The sequence below is a fragment of the Sminthopsis crassicaudata genome, chromosome 4 (genome assembly GCF_048593235.1).
Source record: "Sminthopsis crassicaudata isolate SCR6 chromosome 4, ASM4859323v1, whole genome shotgun sequence".
NCBI classification, from domain to species: Eukaryota; Metazoa; Chordata; class Mammalia; order Dasyuromorphia; family Dasyuridae; genus Sminthopsis; species Sminthopsis crassicaudata.
Genome location: NC_133620.1, coordinates 265,042,922 through 265,068,809, shown reverse-complemented (window position 1 = coordinate 265,068,809; position 25,888 = coordinate 265,042,922). Strand labels below are relative to the sequence as shown.

At 33.9% G+C, this 25,888-nt stretch overlaps 1 protein-coding gene across 1 annotated transcript in view; it reads right to left on the bottom strand.

The window, feature by feature from the left end:
• The window catches only part of PKHD1 (PKHD1 ciliary IPT domain containing fibrocystin/polyductin), a 645,163-nt gene that overhangs the window by 37,003 nt on the left and 582,272 nt on the right, over positions 1–25,888 (bottom strand). Inside the window, 3 exon segments of the mRNA XM_074264713.1 lie at positions 771–878; positions 10,775–10,862; positions 12,209–12,344. Coding sequence (XP_074120814.1) covers positions 771–878; positions 10,775–10,862; positions 12,209–12,344 — 332 coding nt within the window.

Genomic DNA, 25,888 nt, shown 5'->3' with positions numbered 1-25,888 from the left:
AGTAAAACAACATCGTTTCAATTACTTCAGAGCACTAAAAACTGAAGGTTGTTTCAGAAAAGGCTTCACTTAGCAAGTAGTACCTGACTTGTGCTTGAAAATAACCTTGGATTTCTAAATGTATCTCAAGAATTGGAGATATTTTGTATAGTACCAGATAGACTGTCTATAGTGTTTGCCATGAAAATAACAAAACTGGTAATAAAAGTTTCCCAAAATAGAGGAAACAATTATAATGATTGCCCAAAGTGCTGAAATGAGAAGAGTTGTCTGTTCTCCCCATCCCATCCTCCTTGAAAGGGATAAATTTTTATCAAGGGATAAAAATTTATACATATTTTAATATAGAATTGAATCTTAGTTATTTTATACTTGTAATCCTATGGAGCAAAGAGTTCTTCGAATGCTCTCACAAGGCTCACTTCATCAATAAGGACACATCAATAAGTCACAACTAACATCTTTGAAACTAAAGATTCAGCTCCTTTGTCAAAAATATTAGAATCTAAGTCAAGAGTTTATTTATATTTTTATCTGTATTATTGTTTATTATGTGTCACATTACAGTTACTTCCTATAGATCCTGCTTCCATCTTCCTTTTTCTGCTTTCTCAGACATAGACCAAACAATGTCTCTCTGTGAAATAAAATAGGTGAACTTCCTATGCCTGCTATTGACTGAAACTAATTCCATTATAAGGAAAGGGCTTGCTTTTTAGGAAAGGAGCCCAAAGCTTAAAATGACAAATGTAAAACAATGCTTAAGTTACCTGGTGGGGATGTCACAGTGAAAAGAAAGTACCAGTTTGACCCGGAACTTGAGACAGCCAGATTGGAGAAGCTTACTTGGCCATGGTGAACTTCTGAATGGGTGTGTCCTGCATATACAAAAACAACTATGAAAATAAAAAATAGCAGTTTTAATTCCTGCCACTCCAAGAGAAAACTCCACAAGCCATCTCCTTAGTTCAGAGATGATTTTTAAATTTTCAACCACCCCCAAAAGTAGAGCTGGAAATACATTTACATTATGTGGTCCATCCCATTTCCTTCAGGCAAGACTTGGAACTAAACCATCCTAGATAATTGAATCTTTTTCTTAAAGGGCTTCCAGTAAAGACATTCTACAAGTTCCCTAGAGAAACAATTTTAAGGGCACCTTACAGCTGAGGGATTCATTATTCATACATTCAATTCATGCTATTGTATTACATGACAGAATAGTCAGGGTTCTGTTTTAAAGTTCACTTACTTAATAATGATTAGAAGAATTGAAAATCACCTTAATCTTTTTTATTCTTCTAAGCACTACTAACCAGGTGACCCTGAAAAAGTAATGCCTGTGACCTACACCTCAATTTTTCCCATATGGAATAACAAGCATTTAACAGATATGAAATTCTAAACAGTAAGGTTGAAAATAATCAACATTGAATGGACTGTGAGTTAATAGGTACATGATTATACTATCTCTAGAAATGCCAATTGATCTAACCAATCTAAAAAGCAACATGGAGTATTGTAAATACTGAAACTATTTTATATTTTTTGATATAGTGATCCCACTATTGAACATATACCTAAAGTAGTTTAAACTCTAAAAGAAACTCCCCATGTTAAAAAAAAAAAAAGTCAATAGTATTTATACAGTACTTTTAGGTTTATGAAGTACTTTATATACATTTTCTCATTTGATCTTCACAACAATCCTGTTGGATAGATATTACTATTAAACTTTTCCCCATTTTTCAGATGTGAAAAATGGAAATAACTTATCCATATAGCTAGTTAGTGTCTGAGATAGGATTTGAATGAAGCTCTTCTTAACTTCTAGCCTGGGGATCCATCCACTATACCACTGTAGGTGACTATACATCTGAAAAATATTAATAACAATAGAGGAACACCTAGAAGAATAAAATAGGTGGCCAATTGAAAAAATGGCTGGACAAATTATGGTATATTCATATTTGTATCTTTATAAGAAGTCATAATTTTGAAGAATTTAGAGGAATATGGAAAGATATATGAACTGCTGCAGACTGAAGGAGATTCAGAAGAACAACACACACAATAAAATATTAATAAACATGAAAATAATATTACAAAGGTATTGATTTAATAAGGGTAATAACAAAACTCATTTCTAGACCACTGGTGATAATGAAACAGATTTCCCGCCTGTCAGTAGAAGGGCAGCGATTATGGTTGTAAATTATGGTGTATATATGTTGTCAGATATGGTCTGTTGGCTTTCCTGATTTTTCATAATAAGGGATAGTAAATTGGATGGGGGGAGGAGTAAAAGACAATTATTTTGATGTATAAACAAAAGATAACAAAAGCACATTGAGTAAAAATAAATAAGAAAACTTCTATCCAACAGGGCCTAAGAAGATGAAACTTAAATATGGTACCAAATTTAGAATCACTATCACATAGTTATTGATTATTCTTATGATTATCCTGCCTCTAAGTGTCTTCTAATGACTAGTTGTATCATTGTATACCAGAAGTGACTATATATTTGATTTGGGGAATATAGTTCTAAAAGTTTATAAATTGGTCTGAGATCTATATGGCTGAAAGGTACTATAAAGATATAGCATGTCTAGTACTACATTTTTCAATTCAATAGCATAATTCTTTTTGGAAAAAATATTGCCTTTTCTCATCAATTTTGCCAAGATAACTAAAACTTCCTTTTTGGGAAACATATTTTACTTTATCTCCTCTAAGCCTCAAAATAAATAAAAAGCCCAGAAAATGGAAATAAATAAGCCAAGACTCAAATAAATGATGGCTGTTCAAGACAAATGCAGTTTATACTCTTTAAAACCTATATGCATCAAAATTATGGTCAATAAACTCTTTCAAACAATGAACCACAGAGTACAGATGTTCAACGTGCAATCGTTTGCTGCAGTTTTTCCTTTGACAAATGTCCTTATTGTACTCGTCTTTGGAGGAATACAAAACAGCATTTAATCGCAATGTGTCCGTCAAGCACAGTGAGTCTGCCTCATAGAACAGCAGCCAAACTGCCTAATGGAAAGTGCTTTAGCTTCAAATGGGTGTGCTTTTGCGTTAAATACCAGCTTGCCTCAGAGATCTCTGAGAAGATCCCCTTTTTCTCGATATATATCTATGATATTCTCAAATTTGAAGCATATGTGCCCAAGAGCTGAGACAGTTGCTACAAAGTACAGTACATTACTCCAGGGTTCATCATATCCTTGGAATAGCAATTATAAAATATACAAATGCTGTTGACAGGCTTTTCTATAAAAATGGAAGTAAACAATGAGCTGAATGGGGGAGCTTTTGATGCCATGGAAATTGGGTTTGAAGGAGTACTGAGACTGATTAACTGCCTGACTACCAGAAAGATGCTTCTACCTGCTACTTTGATGCTTCTTGGCAGATTATGAGTCCCTCAAACATCTTCTAAGTCATCCTCATACAGACACAATCATGGCACTACATAACTAAATACATTTTTTTCAATTATTTGGAATGTTTTTCTTCCATGAAGAAATGGAATCTATGACTGAATTTTAAAAGAATTGGGTTAGCTCACCTGGAAGAGCCTGAAATATGTCTAAGTAAATGAAGTGATATCATCTATCACTTTCAGAATATAGCTTGTTACAGCTTCCATTGAAATCAGGACAAAAGAAACACTCATCTGAAGCTCTTCGAGTCTCTATCCCTGTGTAAGTGGGATTAAACTAAAATAAATAAACAAATAAGTGGATAGATGAATGAATAGATGAATAATATAAATAAATAAGTGAATAAAGGAAGGTACAAGAAATTTGGAATTTTTCTTTTAAAATTTGGATAGATGAATAAATAAATGAATAATATAAATAAATAAGTGAATAAAGGAAGGTACAAGAAATTTGGAATTTTTCTTTTAAAATTTTTTTCTAGAAGCTCTTTTAATTGTTCAGATATTTTTTCAGTTGTGTCCAACTCTTCATGACCCCATTTGGGTTTTTGGCAAAAATGCTGGGATAGTTTGGCATTTATTTTCCACCTCATTTTACAGATGAGGAAACTGAGTAAAACAGAGTTAAAGTCACTTTATTGTCACACAACTAATAAATGTCTGAAACCGAATTTGAACTAGGTCTTTCTGATTCCAAGTGCAGTGCACATCCCATTATATCACTTAACTATCCTAAGAGATGTTTAGAATAGTTTAAATAATAATATTTTCACAATAGTTTTGATATAATACTGATTATACATAAGGGGAAAGGCTTTCAGAATGCTCTCTAGATAAAATACAGTATATGGATTAGAGGTGGAAGGGAACGCCTTACAGATTTTCTAGTGTAATATCCTCATTTTACAAATGAAAAGAAAGAGATGGAATGATTTGCCTAAGATCATACAGATAATTCATAAAAGAGCCAGGATTCAAAACTAAATTCAGTGAAATCCAAGACCCAGAAGAATGTAAATGTTTTGATTGCAGGGACTAACTTATATTTGTTTGCAGTTTTAATTCCTAGCACAGTGTCTTGCATATTGTAGTCACTTAGGAAATATTTGCCAAACTGAATTTCCAGTACAACATAGATGAATCTTGAATTGAAAGTCCTTCACAATCTTGTTTGTACTTTATTTCTTGTTTAAAATGAACTTTCAGAGATTTCCATTAATAGAACTGAAGAAACAAATCATTGTATCATGACCATGAAATAATTTGGCAATACACTTCAAGATATGTTGGTCAAGCAAAAGGAAAGTCAAATTCTGAAACCTATATTGTGGACAGGGTATAGAAAAAAAAAACAACCTAGAGGGCTGGTTCACCAAACTGTAAATATGTCAGGACTGTAGATACTATTTTCACAATAGCAAGCATCTATCTAAGGAGTGTAAATAGGAATATGGCATTAAATATTATGAAATAATCCTCTGCAAACACAATACTCATTGAGGTTTTTTTGTTTGTTTGTTTGTTTCTAACAGTGACAGTTGTGAGTTTTGTAAACAAAAGGAGGAGAGTACAGACAAGTGCTGTGAAGTTTATGAAAGAGTTACAAAATTATTAGAGCACATATCTTTCAAGAAAAGACTAGCAAGGTAACTTGAGTCAATAAGAAGTATGATAAAGCAAGACAATTTAAAAATCAATCTGAAGAGAGAAGAGACTCCTAAAGCAGTAAAAGAGAGAAGCTATTGTGTGAATGTAAGAAAGGAATAACAAGGGAGAATGAATAATAGAGGATGAGACCTTTAGTTTAAACTTTTCAGTTGGTAAGAATGTGAAATAATGGAATTCATAAGCAAGAATCATTAGGCCAGGGCCTTCCCAGAAGAATTTTTAGAGAAGAGGACCAGTGTTTGAATCCCAGTTCTGCTATTTACCACCTATGTGATCTTGTTTAGGTCATTTAATTATTTGGTATTCAAGTTTCCTTATCTAAAAATTGAGAAGGTTGGAATAGTTGGTTTATAAGGAAGTTTATTTATATAATATCTACTACATGTCAGGTGCTGTGCTAAGTATTGTTTAGTTGTTTTTCTGTCAGGTCCAAGTCTCTATGACTCTTCTGACATTTTTTTTGACAGATTTTTTTTTTTTTGCCATTTCTTTCTCCAGCTCAATTTTATAGATAAGAAAACTGAGGCAAATAGGGTAAAGTGATATACAGAATCACATGGTAAAACTGTGGCTAGATTTAAACTCAGAAAAATGATTCTTTTTGACTCTAAACTCAGTGCTCTAACTACTGTACCACATAGCTGCCCAATTATTATCTTATTTGCTCCTCATACTAGGAAGCTGATACTATTGTTATCCCAATTTTATAGATGAGGAAACTGAGGCAAAGTGATATTGTTAAGTGACTTTTCCAGATCACCCAGCTAGTGTCTAGAGATTAATTGATTTTTTAAAATTAATTTTATAATTATAACATTTTTGACAGTACATATCCATGGGTAATTTTTTACAACATTATCCCTTGTATTCCCTTCTGTTCCGAATTTTTCCCCTCCTTCCCTCCACCCCCTCCCCTAGATGGCAGGCATTCCCATACATATTAAATATCTTATAGTATATCCTAGGTACAATATATGTGTGCAGAACCAAATTTTGTTGTTGTTGTTGTTGTTGTTGCAAAGGAAGCATTGGATTCAGAAGGTAAAAATAATCTGGGGAGAAAAACAAAAAATGCTAACAGTTTACACTCATTTCCCAGTGATCCTTTTCTGGGTGTAGCGGATTCTGTCCATCATTGATCAATTGGAATTGGATTAGCTCTTTTCTATGTTGAAGATATCCACTTCCATCAGAATACATCCTCATACAGTATTGTTGTTGAAGTGTATAGTGATCTTCTGGTTCTGCTCGTTTCATTCAGCATCAGTTCACGTAAGTCTTTCCAAGCCTCTCTGTATTCATCCTGTTGGTCATTTCTTACAGAACAATAATATTCCATAACATTCATATACCATAATTTACCCAACCATTCTCCAATTGATGGACATCCATTCATTTTCCAGTTTCTAGCCACTACAAAAAGAGCTGCCACAAACATTTTGGCACATATAGGTCCCTTTCCCTTCTTTAGTATTTTCCTTGGGATATAAGCCCAGTACTAGCACTGCTGGATAGGGATCAATTTAAACTCACGTTTTCCCAACTCCAGGCATAGTACTCTATCCACTGTACCAAAATGATTAATAATTGGTAAAACCTCTTTGATGAAGTATATACTTGAAACACTTCATGCAGTGACTATTTTGGGCAAACATCAATCTACTGGCAGAAAAAGACATTTAATATGTCTAGGATGCTTTCATCCTACTTAGGGTAACATTTCATGTATATTAAAACAGTTATTTGAAGGAACATAGGTATAGAGTCTAAAAGAAATCAGCCCAGTTTACAAAAGCAAGTTATAGTTGTTCTACTTTGATCAATATTTGGAATATATCAAAGATAGATGAGTCTGTTTTAGCCCGGGCTGATCAATCTGGCCCAATTTTAGAAAAATATGAAGAATAAATGAAATGTCAACACTGACTTAGTCCTATTACAGTTGCCATTTTGAAATGTCTATGATTTGTGATAAATATAAAATATTGAAATCTAATAGAAGATATATGTGATAGTTTTTTTTTCTTTTATTTTTAATTTATGTAATACAACAAGCATTTCTGTAACATTACAAGAAAAAAAAGATTATTGGACACGAAACTGTGAATCTACAATAAGTTATAACTTGCTATTCCTTTTAAATATACAATAAAATTGTCATATAAATTTCAATTTTTTCTTCCCCCCATCAGAGAGATGGCTACTATCAGATATAAATTGGTGTGTGTGTGTGTGTGTGTGTGTGTGTGTGTGTGTGTGTGTATGAGTATAAAAATTATTCTAACCTGCCATCTGGGAGAGGAGGGTAGGATGAAGGAGGGGAAAATTTAGAACAAAAGGCTTGGCAATTGTCAGTGCTGTAAAATTACCCATACATATATCTTATAAATAAAAAGCTATAATAAAAAATAAAATAAAATTATTCTATGAATACTTCCATTTACTATTTCTTTCTCTGGATGCACATGGTATCTTTATATGTCCTTTGTAATTAATTTGGATATTTTAATAAACAAAATAACTTATCTGGTCAAAGTCAATCTTAAAAAATCTTGTTGTCACTGTATACAATGTTTTCATGGTTCTGCTTATTTCATTCTTTATTACTTCATGCAATTCTTTCCATGAGTTTTCTAAAATCATTGAGCTTATCATTTTGTATAACACTCAGTAGTATTCTACTGCAATCATATACCACATCTTGTTCAGTCATTTCTCAGATAATAGGTATCTCTGCAATTTCTAGTTCTTTTCCACACAAAGAGAGCTGCTATAAACATTTTAGAACATATCAGGTTCTTTTCCTCTTTTTCTAATCATATTTGAAAATAGACCAAAATTAGTGGCATTGCTGAATCAATGGGTATAGGTTTCCCTTTCTATGATTCCAGCCAATCTTGTAGGTATAAAATGATATATAAGGTTGTTTTAATTTTCGTTTCTCTAATCAGTAATAATTTAGAACATTATTTAATATGCCTATAAATTGTTTTGATTTGTAAATTGGAAAACTGCCTATTCATTTCCTTTGACCACTAATCAGTTGAGGAATGACTCATATTCTTATAGCTTTGACAGTTCATTATATATTTTAGATATGAGACATTTATCTGATATCACAATTTTGATGCTAGGCAGAAAGAGCATAAAAAAAAAAAACACTATGTGTAAGGCACTATGCTAAGCACTGGAGAGACAATAAAAGCATACAGAGCAGTCCCCAGCCTGAAAGAGCTTCCACTTTAATGGAGGAGACAAAAAAAAAATTGGAAAATGGAGGGAGGGTAGTAAAAAAGATTGCAGGAAGTGATCTAGAAGCTTAGTTCTCTAAAAAAGAAGGCAAAGGGTTCACTTTCTCTAAAACTGAGGGTAAAGCCAGGGGTAGAATCAAAAGTTCTGGTGGGATATAGAAGTTCAGAGAATAGGACCACAATAAGGAGATAAGACAAGTTTGAAAAGCAGGAGAACTGGTATCTATTTACATGTAATATGCCTAACCTAGAGGCAGGACTATTTAATCTATCTCTGAAAATGACTCCATATTTGAGCAGAATTGATTACTTTGCAGAAATACAATTACTAGTCCCAACTGTTATTATGTGTTCAATTTTTTCAATCATGTCTGGTTCTTCATGACCCTATTTGAGGTTTCTTTAGCAAAGCTACTAGAGTGGTTTGCCATTACCTCTCCAATTTGGTTTACAGATGAGTAAACTGAAGCAAACAGGGTTAAGTGATATTTGCCTAAAATCACATAGCTAGTAAGTCTTTGAGCACAGCTCTGATCTCTGGTCTTCCTGATTCCTGGCACTCTATCCACTGCTCACCTAGCTACCTTTTACTTCCTAATATCATGTTCCACTAGATTCTTCTCTCAAAACAAAAATATATAGTTAAGGAGAACAAACTGATATATGAACTAAGTCAAACAGAATATACCTCATGAGAAATCTATCTTTTACCATTTGTCTAATGTTAATTAATCTATAAATCAATCAATAAACATTTATTAAATGCCTTCTATGTTCTAAGCATTGTACTAATCACTAGGATATTGCCCTACTTTCCCCCAAAAAAGACAAAATAGCCTAAAATAATTTACAATCAAATGGGGAATATATATACAAACAAATAAATACAAAGAAACTTATATACAGGATAAATAGGAAATCATTAACCTGGGGAGGCACCAGAATTTAGAAGGGTTGGGAAAGGCTTCCTATAAAGGATAGGATTTTATTTGGAACTCAGAGTAAGCAAGAGAAGCTAGTAGGCAGAGATGAGGAAAAATATAATTCCAGGCACGGGGAACAGCCAGAGAAAATATCCTGAGCCAAGATATGGAATGTCTTGTTTATAGAACAAGTAGGAAGAGAGTTTCAGTGGATCAATGAGTTCATACATGGTGGAGAACAAAGTAAGAAAGCTAAAAAGGTAGGAGAGAGCTATGTTATAAAAAGCTTTGTACTCTAAACAGAGCATTTTGTATTTGATCCTGGAGACAATAGGGAGCCACTGGAGTTTATTGAGTAGGGGAGAACATGATAAGTTCAGAAAAATATTTTTGTGGCTGTGAGAAAAAAAAAGATATGTTTCATTATCCATCCTCTGAAGCATTTTGGTGGTGTTTTCCTTTGCATTATTGTAGTCATTGGTAAGTTGCATTCTTAGTTTTACATTAGCTCACACAAACCCTCCCAAGGGTTTTTCCCCCTCTGGATTCTTCATATATGTTATTTCTTTTGTTGTAAATAATATTCTATTTTATTAAAATGTCAGAAGAATTTTCAATCATTCCTCAGCTGATGGACACACACTTTGGTTCCAGTTTCATGCTTCAGTGCTGCTATAATTTTTTTCTTTTGAAATATGAAACCTTTCCTTTTGTCTTTAGTCTTTTTTTTAAATCATAATTCTTTATGACCAAAGTAAAATGGAGAGTTACAAAAATACCCTCAAAATTTTTTTCCAGATCATTTAGGGGAAAAAATGGAATTTTTTCCTCCCTCTCTCCTTCCATCCCTCTATTCCTCAGTCTAGTCCTTCCTTCCATCCCTCTATTCCTTCCTTCCTTCCATCCCTCTATTCCTTCCTTCCTTCCATCTCTCTATTCCTTCCTTCCTTCCATCCCTCTATTCCTTCCTTCCTTCCATCCCTCTATTCCTTCCTTCCTTCCTTCCTTCCTTCCTTCCTTCCTTCCTTCCTTCCTTCCTTCCTTCCTTCCTTCCTTCCTTCCTTCCTTCCTTCCTTCTTTCCTTCCATCCCTCTATTCCTTCCTTCCTTCTTTCCTTCCTTCCTTTTCCCCTTCACTGGCCTTTATTTGAGTCTCCCTGTTTTGACTAGGTTGCTAATGTAGTGGTCACTCACAAGCCCAATCACAGTACTGACTGGCATAAAAGTTTTAAATTGTCTTTTCCAATATAGTTTGCTTCTCCTTAAGTAGGCTAATATCTTGCTCCCACACTCACTCACCATGCTTGTATCAATCTTTGTATAGGAACTTTAGTTCTATTGTGTAGCTCAGAACTCCCAAGATCAAGCAATCCATCAGTACTAACCCCTCTCCCTTTCCCAGCAAGAAAAATTATATGTGGGCAACCCCACACACAGATAATACAAATTTTAAGCAGATTTATATAAGCAACAACATACCTTTCAATACAGTTTCTGATGCCCCCTCCAGAGAAACAGTCACAATCCAAGGTTCTGAAGGAAGACCTAATGATTCTACTACCCAACCCTAGAAAGGAAAATGAAAAGAAGAGTTTAGAAGAGAGCTAAGGAGATGCTGTGGAAGGATTTTAAGGTATTTCTTTCTCAGGACACCAAATGAATATAAGATCATAGGCTGAGTTGAAAGAGAGTTCTGATTTCATATATACAGTTTAATACCCTCACTTTACAGATAAAGAAAATGAGATCAAGGAGTTAATATGAAATGCCAATCACATATGTAGGAAGCACTAGAAGCAAGTTGTGAATCTAGGTTCTCTTATTTTAGAGTTGGCTTTCTTTCCACCATACCATGCTTCTTCCTTCAATGTCCTATCTTCATTTTTGTGTTGATTGTATCCACTATGTAAGTGCTTTGCAAACTTTCAAGAATTATAAAAATGCTAGATATTATTATGAGGTAGCAAGATGATGAAGCAGATAGAGCACTAGGAGACTTTAAGTTCAAATCTAGATTCAGACACTTACTAGCCATGTGACCCTCAGCAATTCACTTAATCTCTGTCCCAATGTCGTTAAATATGAAATCTGCATAATAATATTCCTCTCAGGATTGTTGTGAGGATAAAATGGGATAATATTTTAATTGCTTTGCCTGGCATATAGTAGATATTTAATAAATGCTTTTTCCTGCCTTCCTTCTTTCTACTAGTCCTATCTCAGTGCTCCTTGTGTTATAAAGGTGACAAATGCTTCATGAGCTGTAAAATGAGGGGGTTGGATTAGATCTCTATCATTCCTTTTTAATAGAGATCTGTGATCTATATCTCAGCCATTTTGCCTTCTGCTTGTTGTTACCAGATAGAAAGCATGCTTGTTTGCTTTTTTAAGGAGAAGAAAAAGCAATTTCATTAGTGTAGTTTTTAAAAATAGTTTTAGTAAAGATGAGAAAGGAAGTAATAGAAGTTATGATTTTAAAGAAAAGGGGAACCATTAATGAAAACAGCACTAATAATAAATATATGTCTATGTACTCATAAATTGTTCTAAATGATCAAATAAACTTTGCCAATCTGTGGTGATATGTGACTTGGCTTAGCACCCATTGTAAGGAGCTTCAAAACTACTTTCTTTGTTCCCTGCTCAGAAAGCAAATACATTGAGCTTATTGTTTTTTCAACATTTTGGTTATTACAGGAAAGCAAGAATGTGAAATGAAAGTTAACCAGGGAGAGAAATCAAGAAATAAAAAATGCAAAAACAGCACCTTGTGCTGAGAAGGTAGGTATTCACTAAATATTTTCCTATGCTGATGCTGAAGTGTAAGACATATAAAGAATTAAATGAGCAAGTCTGATGATTAGCATGTCTGCTGCCAAGCTCTAGAAGATGATCACCTATGGAAAAGCTTACCTGTTTATCCAGAAAGACAAGGTGTGGTTGCACTGGAAGCTCTATTCCCACTTCTCCATTGGATGGCTGAACTTGGACAGAAAGTGTATATGGTCGTACATATACCACACCACCAGTTTCAAGACCACTTGAATTTCTTGCCCAGGGAAAGGGAAAAAAAGGAAAAAACAATGGGGGAAAGTATTCATGAGATAACATATTTTGTTGAAATCATTATCTTCTTTGCTATGCAAATATGGCACTAATTTAGGAATTAAAATTTATCTGCAGATTGAGGGAAACAGAGTACGGTGAATTTAAACTAGTATCACTGACATATTTTTTCGATAGCATCTCTTAAACTTAGTAAAAAAAAAATAGCCTAGTTAATTTTTAAAATAACTATAAAAAAATTATGAGTTGATACATTCTGTAAGCTTTGCTGACCAATATCAGTTATCACTGCTGCAATTTATTGGAAGAAATTCTTCCTACAAAATCAGGGACTCAAGTGAATTGCAAGCTTTTTGTAGAAGGGCTATATCCTATATTAAAAAAATATTTATTTAAAACATACAGCATAGAAGATTCTACATCATAAAAAAGATAAAATAAGACAAAATCTCTTTTCTTACAATCCAAAAGAAGAAAGAGGTGTCAAATACTCAGAGATACAAGAGAGAAAAAGAATGGGAGAAAATGGAAGGAGTATAAAAGGATGAGAGAAGACTTTATGGAAAAAAGCTGCATTTATGTTAGGCTCTGAAAGCAGGTTTTTCAATAGGTTATAATAAGGAAAGAACTATAGATATACTTAATTCGAAAAGAACAAAGGTACAGAGCCAGGTAAGTATATATATTCACCCTTACCCACATCATAGTATCTTGCATTTGGGAAACATTTAATATATGTTTGTTGGTTAATGAATAAGGAAATGAATATATTAATGAATGAACTGATTTTCCTAGTACTAGGAAATGACTCTTACATTGGGGAGAATCTAGCTTAAGCTTATTAACTACTGGCATAAATGAAATGATAAAATAGATAAAGCACTTAGTAAACCTTATAGCATCAAAGAATTGTGAATTTTTATTAATATTCTCATTTTTTCATATTCCTATTCTCATTATTTGTTGGGAAATCCCATGAAGGTAAAGAACATTTCTAACTTACCTTTGTATGATTCTCAGTATTTAGCAAAACATAACATATAAAATAGAAATTTAACATATTTTCATTGAATTAATGAGTAACTAGATTAATACGTGCATGAAAAAATGAGTGACTCAGGAATTTCTAATAACTAAAATTTTCCTTTTATATTCAACCTCAAAAAGGGTAGGCACAAAAGTTACAGTTTTCATAAGCTATAATCTTAAAAATGAGCACTGTTCCCAAACACAAAAAACCCCAAAAGAATTTATGGAAATGGTATGATCATTCACTTACTATATAACAGGGATCCTCAATATTTTGGGTAAAAGAAAGATTTTTCATTCCACCAAAGCTTTGAGATCAGGAGGAGAGAAATCTGAATCTTTTAAAAAATGAGTGGAGATGTTAAGGTAAATACTGTGTTCACAGCTAAGTCCTATAGCAAGAGGGCTTGTTTCTATAATTTTTTCCCCTTCTGCAAAAGCAACTGGAGAGGAAAGGGGTGGAGGGTGGGGTGGGTGAAATGGAGTTGAGGTATAATGTATTATGGCTGGAACCCTTGGATTGGTGTTTTATGTATCAGAGAAGATTGTGAGTGTTACCAACTGATTTTTATATACATGTTGGAAATCCTAATGAACATAATATCTTACTGCTCCATGGACTGATCCTAAATGCAATTCATTAGTTTCATTAGTAAATTTAGAATAAGTAGGTAAGTCAACTTTCTTTTTTATTAACCAATGAATCAGGTTAAAATTTAACCTATATAACTACCATTGCTTCTAGCTCCCTCAGTCTCTACTCTTGACTATACTCACTCTACTATGGATCCTAGGCTGCTGGGAGATTCTAAATTCATTTTCCAGTTCAAATTCTTACCCTAACCTAATCCTTGTATACCTTCCCTGAAGAGCTGCAAGTAAGAAGGAACCATTCAGATAGAAAAAGCTGACAGCCTCCCATCACAGAGTCTGACATATCATCAGTGATACCAAGAGACCCAGTGACTGGGGGGGAAAAGTCTGAGCACTAGCTAAAAGCCCCTTTCTTGACATACTTTTAAGTTTATTGTGAGCAAACATCTCTTATTAAATGTAAACAGCATCTCACTGGAGGTCAGAGACTTGCTGCTACAGCATATCCCAAGGTAATACCACTTTAAGCTCCACATAAACTCTTAAGCAGTTTCTATCCTAAAACCAGACCGTAGGTGGTACAGTTTTTTACGATATGTTATAATAGTGCAATAAATCTGTTAGCTTAAAATCGAATCTCCGTGGCCTTTTAGAGAAATCATCATTAAATGCAGGGTCCTGTTAATGATGCCATCCAAGTGAAATTGTTTAATCTGCTAAGGGGGTGAAAGGTCACCAAATGAATTTTTTATAATACATCAACTTGACACGCAATAGGGAAAACTGTAATAGATAAAAGCAAAGGAAAAGGGCACTGTCTTCTTCTGATAGGTCAATAGCAGCCAAGAGAGTCACTCATCCACTTTCCCTTCACTATGGTGCTCCTTTTCCATTTAATATGGACACCCAATTAATACCTCAGCACCACAGACAACCTCATTTTAGGTGACTTATAGCAATTTCTCCCCCTTCCCTGAAATGAAAGTGATCACAATACATCATAGCATTGTGCGAATTAACGTTAATTGATTCGAGTTACCAAGCAATGATGGGCCACTTATATAATCTAGGCGTTATTGGGTGCTGGAAGGGATGGAGGGAAGATTAGATTCCAGTGTCCGTTGCTGTGACGACGGGAGTCACCTGACACCTTGTTAGACAGTTGTAAGGTTCTATTGCCGGCCCCAGTGGGGTCGTCAGTAAACTGGAGTGATGTCCAAACATCATTACACGCTGCTCCGATATTAAAGCAAAGGGATTAGCACCTTATTGCAAGCAACCTGGATTTGTCATTGTGCTGTCGTTATCCAATTTCCAACTGCTAATGTAACTTTGGCCTGCAGGCAGAAGGACCCACAGCCAAACTTAAAAAAAAAATAAATAAAAGGGGAGAAAGAGCTTACCAACCCCCTCACCCAAATTTAACCCTTCATTTGACATCTTCCGATAACAAGTGAGGAGTGTGAAAGAATTTTTTCTCCTGCATTGTTTTAAACATAAGATAAGGAGCAAGAACAGTAAAATCCCCAGTTCAGGGAGTTTCGATGCCTCCTTTATCTCTTGCTTTTTTGCCCTGTCAGATATAAGATGTTTAACTGAAGGGAGGAAGTACAGATGAAGGAAATGTACTAGAGAGCATCTACATTCCTTTTCTAGGACCAGCAAACAAATATATCCTGCCTATGATAGCTGCTTTTTTTTTTAAAGGAAGACTTGCATTGGGAAAGAGTTTGGTGATGACATCACCCCTTTGTCTAAGGATTAAGGTAGATGATTTTAAAATATATTTAGGCTTTATAAAAGTATTTCATGGTCTTTCTATTTCTATTGTTTTGTAAAGGTTACAAAAGACAAAATAGAATATTGGGTAATGATTAAATTTTTTAAAAAAATTAATTCCAAAAGAATTTTGAAGTTTTGGTTCTCTGAAAAAGGTTCAGCACTTTCAGTGGTTTCAAGCTATTTCCTCAAGCCAAACCTCTTTCTTTTAACACTATCTACTTCTATTCAGGACAATAATTTCCAAAGGATCAAAGTTGTGAAAGACCCAAAAGTCAATAGAGTCACATACTGTGGGAACAAGAATAGCACCAGCAAGAGAAATTATGGGAAAAGAGAAGAAGTACTAGTTCTGGAATACTTCAGTTCAAATTCCACTTCTGAGATTTACTACCAGTATAAACATGAATAAAATTCTTAATTTTTCTGAGTCTCAATTTCCTCATCTGCAAATGAAAGAATCTTATGGTCCTTTCCAGCTCCTAATATATGATCCTTAAGTGATAAAAGCTATTATCTGAGATATATGATTAGAAAAGCAGGTGAGCCTGACAAGTAGAGAGAACAAAAGATAATAGATACATGGTCTGAAGGTGCCCTGATACCTATATACTGTTAAAATGCCTAGTCTAGGGGAAGGCCTTCAACAAATAGAGTGAACTCCCCAGGAAGGATTTATGGGGAGGTTATAAATACAAATTGTATAAATGAGAAGGTATAGGTTGGTTTCTATCTGTAGTGTCCTAGGGAATTTCCAAATCAATGAGATAATGGATTAAAGTAGAGTAAGCATTTTCTTCTGCTTATGTTCAGTACAATGGAAAGGACATAACTAAGAATTAAGTGACCTTAATGTCAGCATTAGTTCTGTTAGTCCATTATTCATTATTCACTTTTCCTATGTGTTTGGCTGATCTTATTTTTCCAATTACATATTTCTCTTACAACATTTGTAGAATTTATGTGTCTTTATTTGGTTATCATGGTCAGGTAAGTCTCCATTATCCTTTGGGGGATAATTCATTTTTCTTCTGAAAATTTTAGAATCTTTTGACTTGTGACCATACCATATCAGTAGTAGAAGAAAAAAACAATTAAAGATTAAACCTTTGTTGAAAGCAGTAGCTTGAGGCCATTAAAAGAACACTGTCTTTCCATATTCCTGCTCTCCAATGTTGAGATAGACTCATCATTCTAATGCAATGTCTCTCAAACTTGTATGTAAAAATGAATGCACTCTATGGGTTGTACATTCAACTGTATGTTGTAGTTGCAACAAGTTTGTTGAGTCACTTTTCAGTTGTCTGATTGTGAATTTTGTTTGTTTTTTGTTTTGTTTGCAAAGAACCTGGTGTGGTTTGTCACTTCAGCTTAATTTACAGATGTGGAACTGAAGTAAACAGGGTTGAGTGACTTGCCTCCATTTGCACTGTATCTTAGGCCAGATTTGAATTCATGAAGATGAGTCTCCCTGACTTTAGCTCCAGTGCTCTATCAGCGAGGTACCACAGTTGTTAAGGGATATCTAACAGTGGCTGCTGGAGACCTGCAGAATGGCTCTCATCTTATGAGAGGATGATACAAGGAGACTGAGAGGCAGTTGCTGTTCTCTGACTGAGAAGATGTTGCTTTGTCTAACCTCTGCCTGCAATTTATCTCATTCCCAGTCCACAAGCAACACTTGTGTCAGTAAAAGCTGCCTTGCAACTCCTTTAGATGTTATGATCCACAGCTGTGAAGATTCTAGGAGAATTGACCTGTCTGTTCCTTAACAACTGTGCTACCTCACTGCCTAGTTGAGAAAGTAGACTTTCTTTATCCACCTGGCTTGTTTTACGTGGGTGGTTAGATTGAATTCTAGGTAGATACCAACAAAAGAAATTATGTCCTAGAGTAGACTATACAAAGAGGGGAGAACTATTTATTGGGGTGAAAATAATAAATATTAAGAAAAATACACTCCCAATTATTAATCTGTGACAAAGGAAAGAGAAACCAGGTATAGTCTTATTTGTGCGATGGATTTAGGGAAAGCAAATTTCAATACATTGAAAAGCAGAATAATATGAACTCAAAATTCCATCAGAAAATTAAGCTACAGAGAGATGGAAAACTCTCAAAAATGCATTTCTAACGATACAAAGAAAAATGATTCTACAAGGAAAGAGAGAAGTGGTTTGAAGGGACTGATGTGGGTCCACAAAGAGCTCATCAATCGATTTAAGATTCTAAAAAGATATTCAAAGATAGACAAAAACAGTTAATAGAGGAGGTACCTGAAAGTGTGGTATAGCATTGTAAGAATATTGTGAGGAGAGAATGTTGTAGACAGTAGCAGCAATATTGTTTTAAGAATAACTCTGAGTGATTAAGTCATTTTCACCATTATAAATACCTAAATGAACTACAAATCGCTTGTGAAGGAACATATTCTTTGCTTTCAGAAAAAAGAACTGATAAATAAAAGTATGTTTAAGATGATTTTACATAACATATAGGTGTATATGTATATATATATATATATATATATATGTATATATATATACACATATATAAAGAGAGAGTCGGAGACAGAGAGGCAGAGAGAGAGAAAGAGAGCAGAGAATGAGAGGAGAGAGAGAATGAGATTTGTATCTAATGGTAACCATCTGGGGTGGGGGGAGGAAAAAAGGAAGGGAAAGAGTTTAAAAATGTATATATATATATATATATATATATATATATATATATACACTATATACACATATATATATATAAAAGAAAAATGAAGTTGTACATAATAGATTTGCAATTTCATGTGCAATTTTTTTATTCTATTAGATTATGGAAATGTTTGTTTATTTCATAAAATATTTTGTTAAAGGATAGCATAAGCTAAGGATGGCAAGTAAATTAAAGGACAACAATAAATGTTTTTATTTGAATGTTATTCAGGGAAAAATATAGAACACTACAGTGCCTACTGGAAAAGATATGTGATCTGGATTGCTTGCTGTCTTGGGGAGGGGGAAGGAAGAAAGAAAAAATTTGTAACACAAGATTTTGCAAAGGTGAATGTTGAAAATTATCTTGGCATGTATTTGTAAAAATAAAATTGTATTTAAAAAAGAAAAGATATTTCAAAGGAAATTGGTCTATTTATGAAAGACAAATTAGATAGAAGATTATCTATTGCCAGATTACAATATGCATTTGAATATTTCTATTCAAATGCATATTGTACTTGTATATCAATATGCATCACTGGAATAGACAGCATCAGTGGACAACAAGTTGGGTACAATGTTGAACAGAATGAAAAGACTTTATTGCCTTTAAGAAATTTCACTATTCCTTCAATTGCCCTGAGCTTTCCACAAAATCAAACACTTCTCTTGATAATACTAATGTTATATCAATGTTGTTCTATGGCAGCAAAATATGAAATACCATAGTCTCTGATACATTATATGTTCTTTTCATATTGAGGGTGATGGAGAGCTGCATGGAGTAAAAAAAAAATGTGAAAAAGAAATTGTATGATAGGAAGAGGACATGATATGTTCATGAGAAGAAAAAATGATTATGAGTAAATAACCACAACACTCCACTGATATTCTCAGAATAACAGGAAAAAGGTAGATTTATGACAAAATTATGAAGATATGGACAAGAGCATCACAAGACCTGTAGGGCACATACCAAAATGATGAAGTTGTAGTAACAATTTCTAGTTCGCAATAAACAAGTGACAAATTCATATTGGCCATTCTCTTTGGCAAAAGGTGGGTTTATTTAGGGAATAGCTTACAGATTAATTGTAGGGATACAATAGACACCAGGAATGGTAAATATGAAATAGAGTGGGAGAGCATATGAAAGACAAATGTACCAGGAGAACTCACAAATACTCAGGAGAAAGGAAATAATTTGTGAGGTGGAAGTAAGCCACTGACTAGCAGGGTAGATCCTTAAGGAGTTTAGCAGACCAACCAGAATTAACTATAACAAGGAGAAAGATGCCATTAAAGGGAAGGCACTATGAGAAGAGAGTGAGAGAGACATCTCATAGTGATGAGGGTTGGGGTCCCTTTAAGATTCCTAATTGCCCAACCCATGACTGATCTTGATTCACAAATTCTGTTCAAAGGCACCCTTTGAATATCCGGGCTCAGCCCCCCACTCTCAGCTCAGCTTCTCCCAGCCCTCACCTGATCTGAGCTAACTGAAAAGCCCGCCAGAACTGGGTATCTTTTGGGTATAAAAGAAACAAACTGGAACGCCCTCTTTGCAGGAGCCCTCCCAGCCAACGCATGGTATCCTTCCGGCCATGTATGGGTCCCTGCCCGCCTACGTCCACCTTTGGCCCTGGTGTCTTTCTAACTGAGCTTTACTTCCAAATTCCTACAATAAACCTTTTATTTATCAATCTAGGTTTTCGGGCCTGTAAATTCATTTTACAGGGGACACTGTGCCTCATGGGATCTATGCGCCGACAAATGGGGTTCCCCCTTTCCTTTCCCTCATTAATAGTGGTCTTAGTCCTTAAAAATTCTTAGCAAAGATCTTCAATTATGAGTAGCTCTTTTTACAGGGGAAATACAACCTTATTCAGAAAAGTAGAAGTGGGAACTTAGAGAAAGAGGTGATCAAGGAGGAGAGGAAGTGCCAGGAAGCTCAAAGGTGGGGATCAAAGAGGACCAGATTGAATGCACCTGGCTGACTAGGTCTCAGGCCTTTCTAAAGATATGCTAATCAATATCTCAGAGGTTGTTTAAAAATGGAAGGATTTGAGGGATAGACAAGAGAGTCCCATCCTCACAAACACTCTATACAAACAGGATAGTCTGGGAATTGGTTATATATAATAATAGCCATTTGGACTTCTTATCAGGGGAAGAGATTAAATCCACAACAGATGGACTATGAGCTTCATTTGAAAGAAATCTCTGAATCGGTGAGATCACAAATATAGTTAAGTACTGACTACATAAAAAAAGAAAATGCTCAAAAAAGGGGAAAAACCATTCCTTGAAGAAAATGATGTTTGGAATGGAAATGATATGACAAAATTGTCAGTTTGAAGTTGATATTAAAGATAAAGAGATAGTAAGAAAGAAACATGATGAATCAATGAACCAAGAAACATTTATTAATCATCTCCTATGTATCAAACATTGTAGAAGGTGCTGAAAATAGAATTTTCAAAATCTAGAAATACTACTTATGTGAAAATGTTAGCTCTTTATTGATGACAAAAAAGGGTGAATTATGTTAATGATGCCACATATTCAAGTGGATATACAAAAGGGGCAAGATGAAATTATAAAACTTTCTAAAATATGAAATGCTATACATTTTATAAATCTCTCAGTTTGGGTATTCATTAGTGTAATAGTTCTCAAATCTTTTTCATCTTGGGATCTCTTTACACTCTTAAATATTATTGAGGACTCTAAAGAGCTTTTTATTTTTCAATATTTACTATCTTAAAATTTTAAATGTATTTAATGCCAATATCTTTGTTAATTCATTTAATATAATGATGATTTACATGTTAATATTTTCCTAAACAAAAAAGAAGGCAATTGAGAACAGTGAAATTGTTTTACATATTTATAAATCTCTTATTTCTGGTTTAATAGAAGAGAACTGGACTCCCATACCTACATTTGTATTCAGTCTGTGGGATATGTTGTTTTGGTTAAAGTATATGAAGAAAATTTGGTCTCACACTGATGAATAGTTAGAAAAGAGTGAAATATATTAATAGGCCAATATTTATTGTTAAAAATATATTTTAATCCCAGTAATCCCATGAAAAGTGTTTCAGGGATACTTAAGGGTCCATGGATCATAAATACTTTGAGAATCAATGCTTTAGAAATAAACATTTTTCATTTCCTTTTACTTGAGACTTTCATTAGCAAGTAAGAAAGAAACTACAACATTTTCATCACCAAAACAAGTAGTATTCTCTTTGAAAATCAAGTACCTGTCAGCTGAAATACCTAAAAACACATTGTTACTAAGGAGAACCAAATGTCTCAAAGAGAGCCTAGCCCATAATATAAACAAGCCAGCCTTCTTGCCTCACTTTTCTCTGTTGGATGCCTGAGGCTAACTCTTTAACTCATCAGTTTCAATGGTAAATCCCAACTCCCAATGGTTAAAGTTGGCCAAGGGGTCTGGGCAAAACTACAAGGCTGTTCACCATATCATGAAATAATTAAACCCACTGGAGAGCCTTTGACAGGTGTTTTGTTCTTCAGTGTAGACTAGCTCGGGCACAAATAGTGAATCAGAAATCGGCTTTCTGCCTCAAAATATTACTTCATGTGCCTAGATCCACCACCTAGATTTTATATACATGGAAAGAAATGGGACAGGGAAGATATTCTAACCACAGAAAGTAGATGATATGATTTACAAAAGTTAGTATCTTATTACATCACAAATGTCAAAGTCAAGAGTGAGTTCAAAATGCCTATGACAGATGGTAGCCAATAAATGTAAATAATGATATGGAAGCCATAACCTATTAATAAAATAATGTGTTGTGCATTTGCACCATCTCTATTATTAGCTATTTCTATCTGTTAAAACTCTTCTTGTCTTTTTTATTTCTGTAATCTTTGGATTTGACTCCACCTTTCTCATTACACCCCATCCCAAAAAAAGCTTATTCACACTTAAACAGTATCCTCAGTTAATTGCCTTTGCCCCTGTGACTGGAGGACTATAGGGAAGCAGGGGAAAACTCCTCCTAAAATTTAAGAAGGTTATCCAACTCTTCATTTTTCAAATTATCATCTCATTGAGAGTCTATAGACTTAGGATCCCCCTATGACCTTGGGCTATATGAAAAAGAAATGAGGCTGAGGAAGGTGTAAGTTTAATCACAATTGAAGTGAAACCTATATCCAATCAAATTTTATAATTTGGACTATGGATAATTTTTGAGACTTACTTGTTTGTATGTGTTTGTGTATGTGTAGTACATGCACATTTACTTACATATACATACATACATAGAAAATATACGTAGAATTAATATCTGACAAGTAGTGTTTTTGCAAAGTGCTTTACTGATATTCCTTTTAAAATTCACTTATTCATTTAAAATTTAAATAACTATAGAAAAATTTAAAAATTGCCATGTGTGCAGCAGACCATGAGAGGATTCAACATATAACACAATAAGTTTTTATTTCAAGTTGTATTTTCTTATACTATACATTGTGTTCAGAGCTGCCCATCTTTTTTTTTTTTTTTTTTTTTTTTTTTTCTTCCTTGTAGGTTTACTGTTGTTCACAGCTGTGTAACATTATCTTTTTTTTTTTTGAACTCACAACAATCCTGGAACATAGGTAATAGTGCATTGTTTAATCATTTTCAATTCTGTCTGATTCTTTGTAATCCCATTTGGGGTTTTCCTTGCAAAGATTGATTGGCAATACATATCATTTTATAGAAGAAGAAACAAGCAAACAGAGTTAAGTGGCTTGACCAGGGTCACACTTGCTAAAGCAGTATTTGAGCATGTCTTCTTGACGCCAAGTCAATTACTCTTGATAGCTATATATCCACATATACATATATATATACATGTATATATATATATATATAATACATAGAGAGACATATACATATATGTACATATATAAGTAATTATAAACATATATCATACATAGGTATATGTGTGTATATAGATAGGTGTGTGTATCTGAATTCCTGTGATTTTATTGATATGTAGAATTTGAAGATCTATACTTAAATAGTTGACTCAAAGGTTAAGTTACCATATCTATAATAATGTAGCCATTTCATATGAGAAAGTAGGAATTTCTGGATTTGAGACTTGTCCTTTACACATTATGTCATACTGCTTCGATATGTGTATGTCTCTGTATCAGTTTGTCCCTTTTTCTACTTGCCTATCTGCTTCTAACTATCTCTTCTTTTTTCTCTCCCTCCTTCCCTCATTCCCTCCCTCTCTCTCTCCCTTCCTTCCTTCCTTCCTCCCTTTCCTCCCTTCCTTCCTTCATTCCTTCCTCATAGTCTGGTTCTAATTTATTTTTTCAGACTTCTTGCATACTATTTCCCTCAGACATTTATTAGCTGTGTGACCCTAGTTAATCACTTAATCTTTCTCAGCCTCAGTTTCCTAAGATAATAATAGCACATATCCCATGAGGCTGTTGTGACAATCAGTGATATAATGTGTGAAAAAGCATGTTAAAGTACTATATTTTGATTATTTTTATATTTTTATTACACAGTTTCTGTTCTAGTTCAATGATTCTCATACTCTGACCAGCAAATCCCAAGGTTTGTGTGAAATGATTTATTGCAAAAGTGGGGGGCAGAAACGTATATTTGAACCATGTTTATACCTGATTTTTATTGAGCTATAGCAAAATATACATAATGAATGCAACTATGAATATTGAAGTCTGTAAATTTTTTGATCTTAAAAAATGATTCATGATACTTGAAAAATTGTAAACTATACTAGCAATTGTTTCCTAAACTCATCTTTCCCCCTTTCCATTTCTATTTAGGCCATCTCCTTGCATGGAATCAATAAACCAGCAAGTATAAGTATTTATAGTTTGTCAGGTACTTGGAATTCTTTCCCTTCTCCAAGAAGTCTTTTCTAAATCCTTCAGTGATTCTTCCCCTTCTTCAAGATTTTCTAGAGTATATTGTCTTTATCTCTTAACACTTATAACAATCTATTTGTACTACTTTTATTTGTGTGAGTGTCATAAACCTATAAATTACAAGAGCCCTGAGGGTAGGAATTGCCATTTTTTTTTTTTAGCTTTCTAATCCCAGTTCCTATCAAGATGCCTTGAGTTTTATCATCATTTAAGTGATAAATTGTATTAGTCCTTTAATGTATGATAGGCAAGACACTCAATTACCTCAGTTTAGTAGATTAGGAAACAAATTGTTTCATCATCCCTTTAGGTAGATACTTTTGTGGCACAGTATTCAATAATGTATTTGAACAGAACTAAACAGAACTAAAGATTCCTCTCCTGTATTGAATATTGGATCCATTGGAGATGTTAGCATAAAAGTAATTAATGCCCATTAAATATTAATTGATTATTTATTAACAGCAACACCAATGAGATGAGAAAAAGGTCCAGCCTAATTGAATAGGATGCTCAATATCCAAAATGCTTTTAGTAAAGTATTCCAGGTCCTAAATATTATTTAACCTTGTTTTGTTTGGTTTTATCAATAAAGAGATAGTGGACCTAATATCCAGAGACATATGCCATTTATTTATTTAGTAAGGATGATGAGTTTCATAATGTTTGTATTTTCTTATCCAGACAGATATATAGATATAGATAAGTATCTCTATATTTCTGTTTAGGACTCAGGGGTTCTCAAACTATGGCCCGAGGTCCAGATGCGGTCCTGAAGACGTTTATGCGACCCTCAAGATGTTTATGCAGCCCTCAGGGTTATGGCAAATGGGCTGAGGGGCAGAGAAAGAGTATGAGTTTTTGTTTTTACTATAGTTCGCTTTCCCATAGTCTGAGGGACAGTGAACTGGCCCCCTATTTAAAAAGTTTGAGGAACACTGGTCTGTGATAGAAAACAGGTAGCTTTATGAGAGATATAGATAGATAGAGGAATGGATGGGAAAATATGATGTTCAGGAAGAGTGCTTATTTTAATTTATTTAGCATCACTTTTTTTCCAAATAGGGATATGAGAAAGGGACTTTGTAAACTAGATCTAGAAAGGAGCCTTTCATTCACTCATTTATTCAGTTCAAGTGACATTTCAATGGATCAATCAACAAATCAATGAGAATTTATTAGGACTCTACTAAGTGTCAAACATGGTGCCCTATAGGTCTTGGAAATACAAAGACAAAAGTGAAACAGTCTCTGTCTTTATGGAGCCTACATTGTATATGACACTCATTGTGTCCTCTATTCCTGCAAATCTCTTGCCCCAATTTTTTTCTGCTAATGTTTTGATTTGACCTTTTAAAGATTAATACCTAAAAGTTGTATTTACCATAAAATGAGGCAAAGTTTCTAATTACTGAAAGGATATGTACTATTGTACAATCACATTGTTGAAAAAAAATCATTATTTAAAGATTATTCTCCA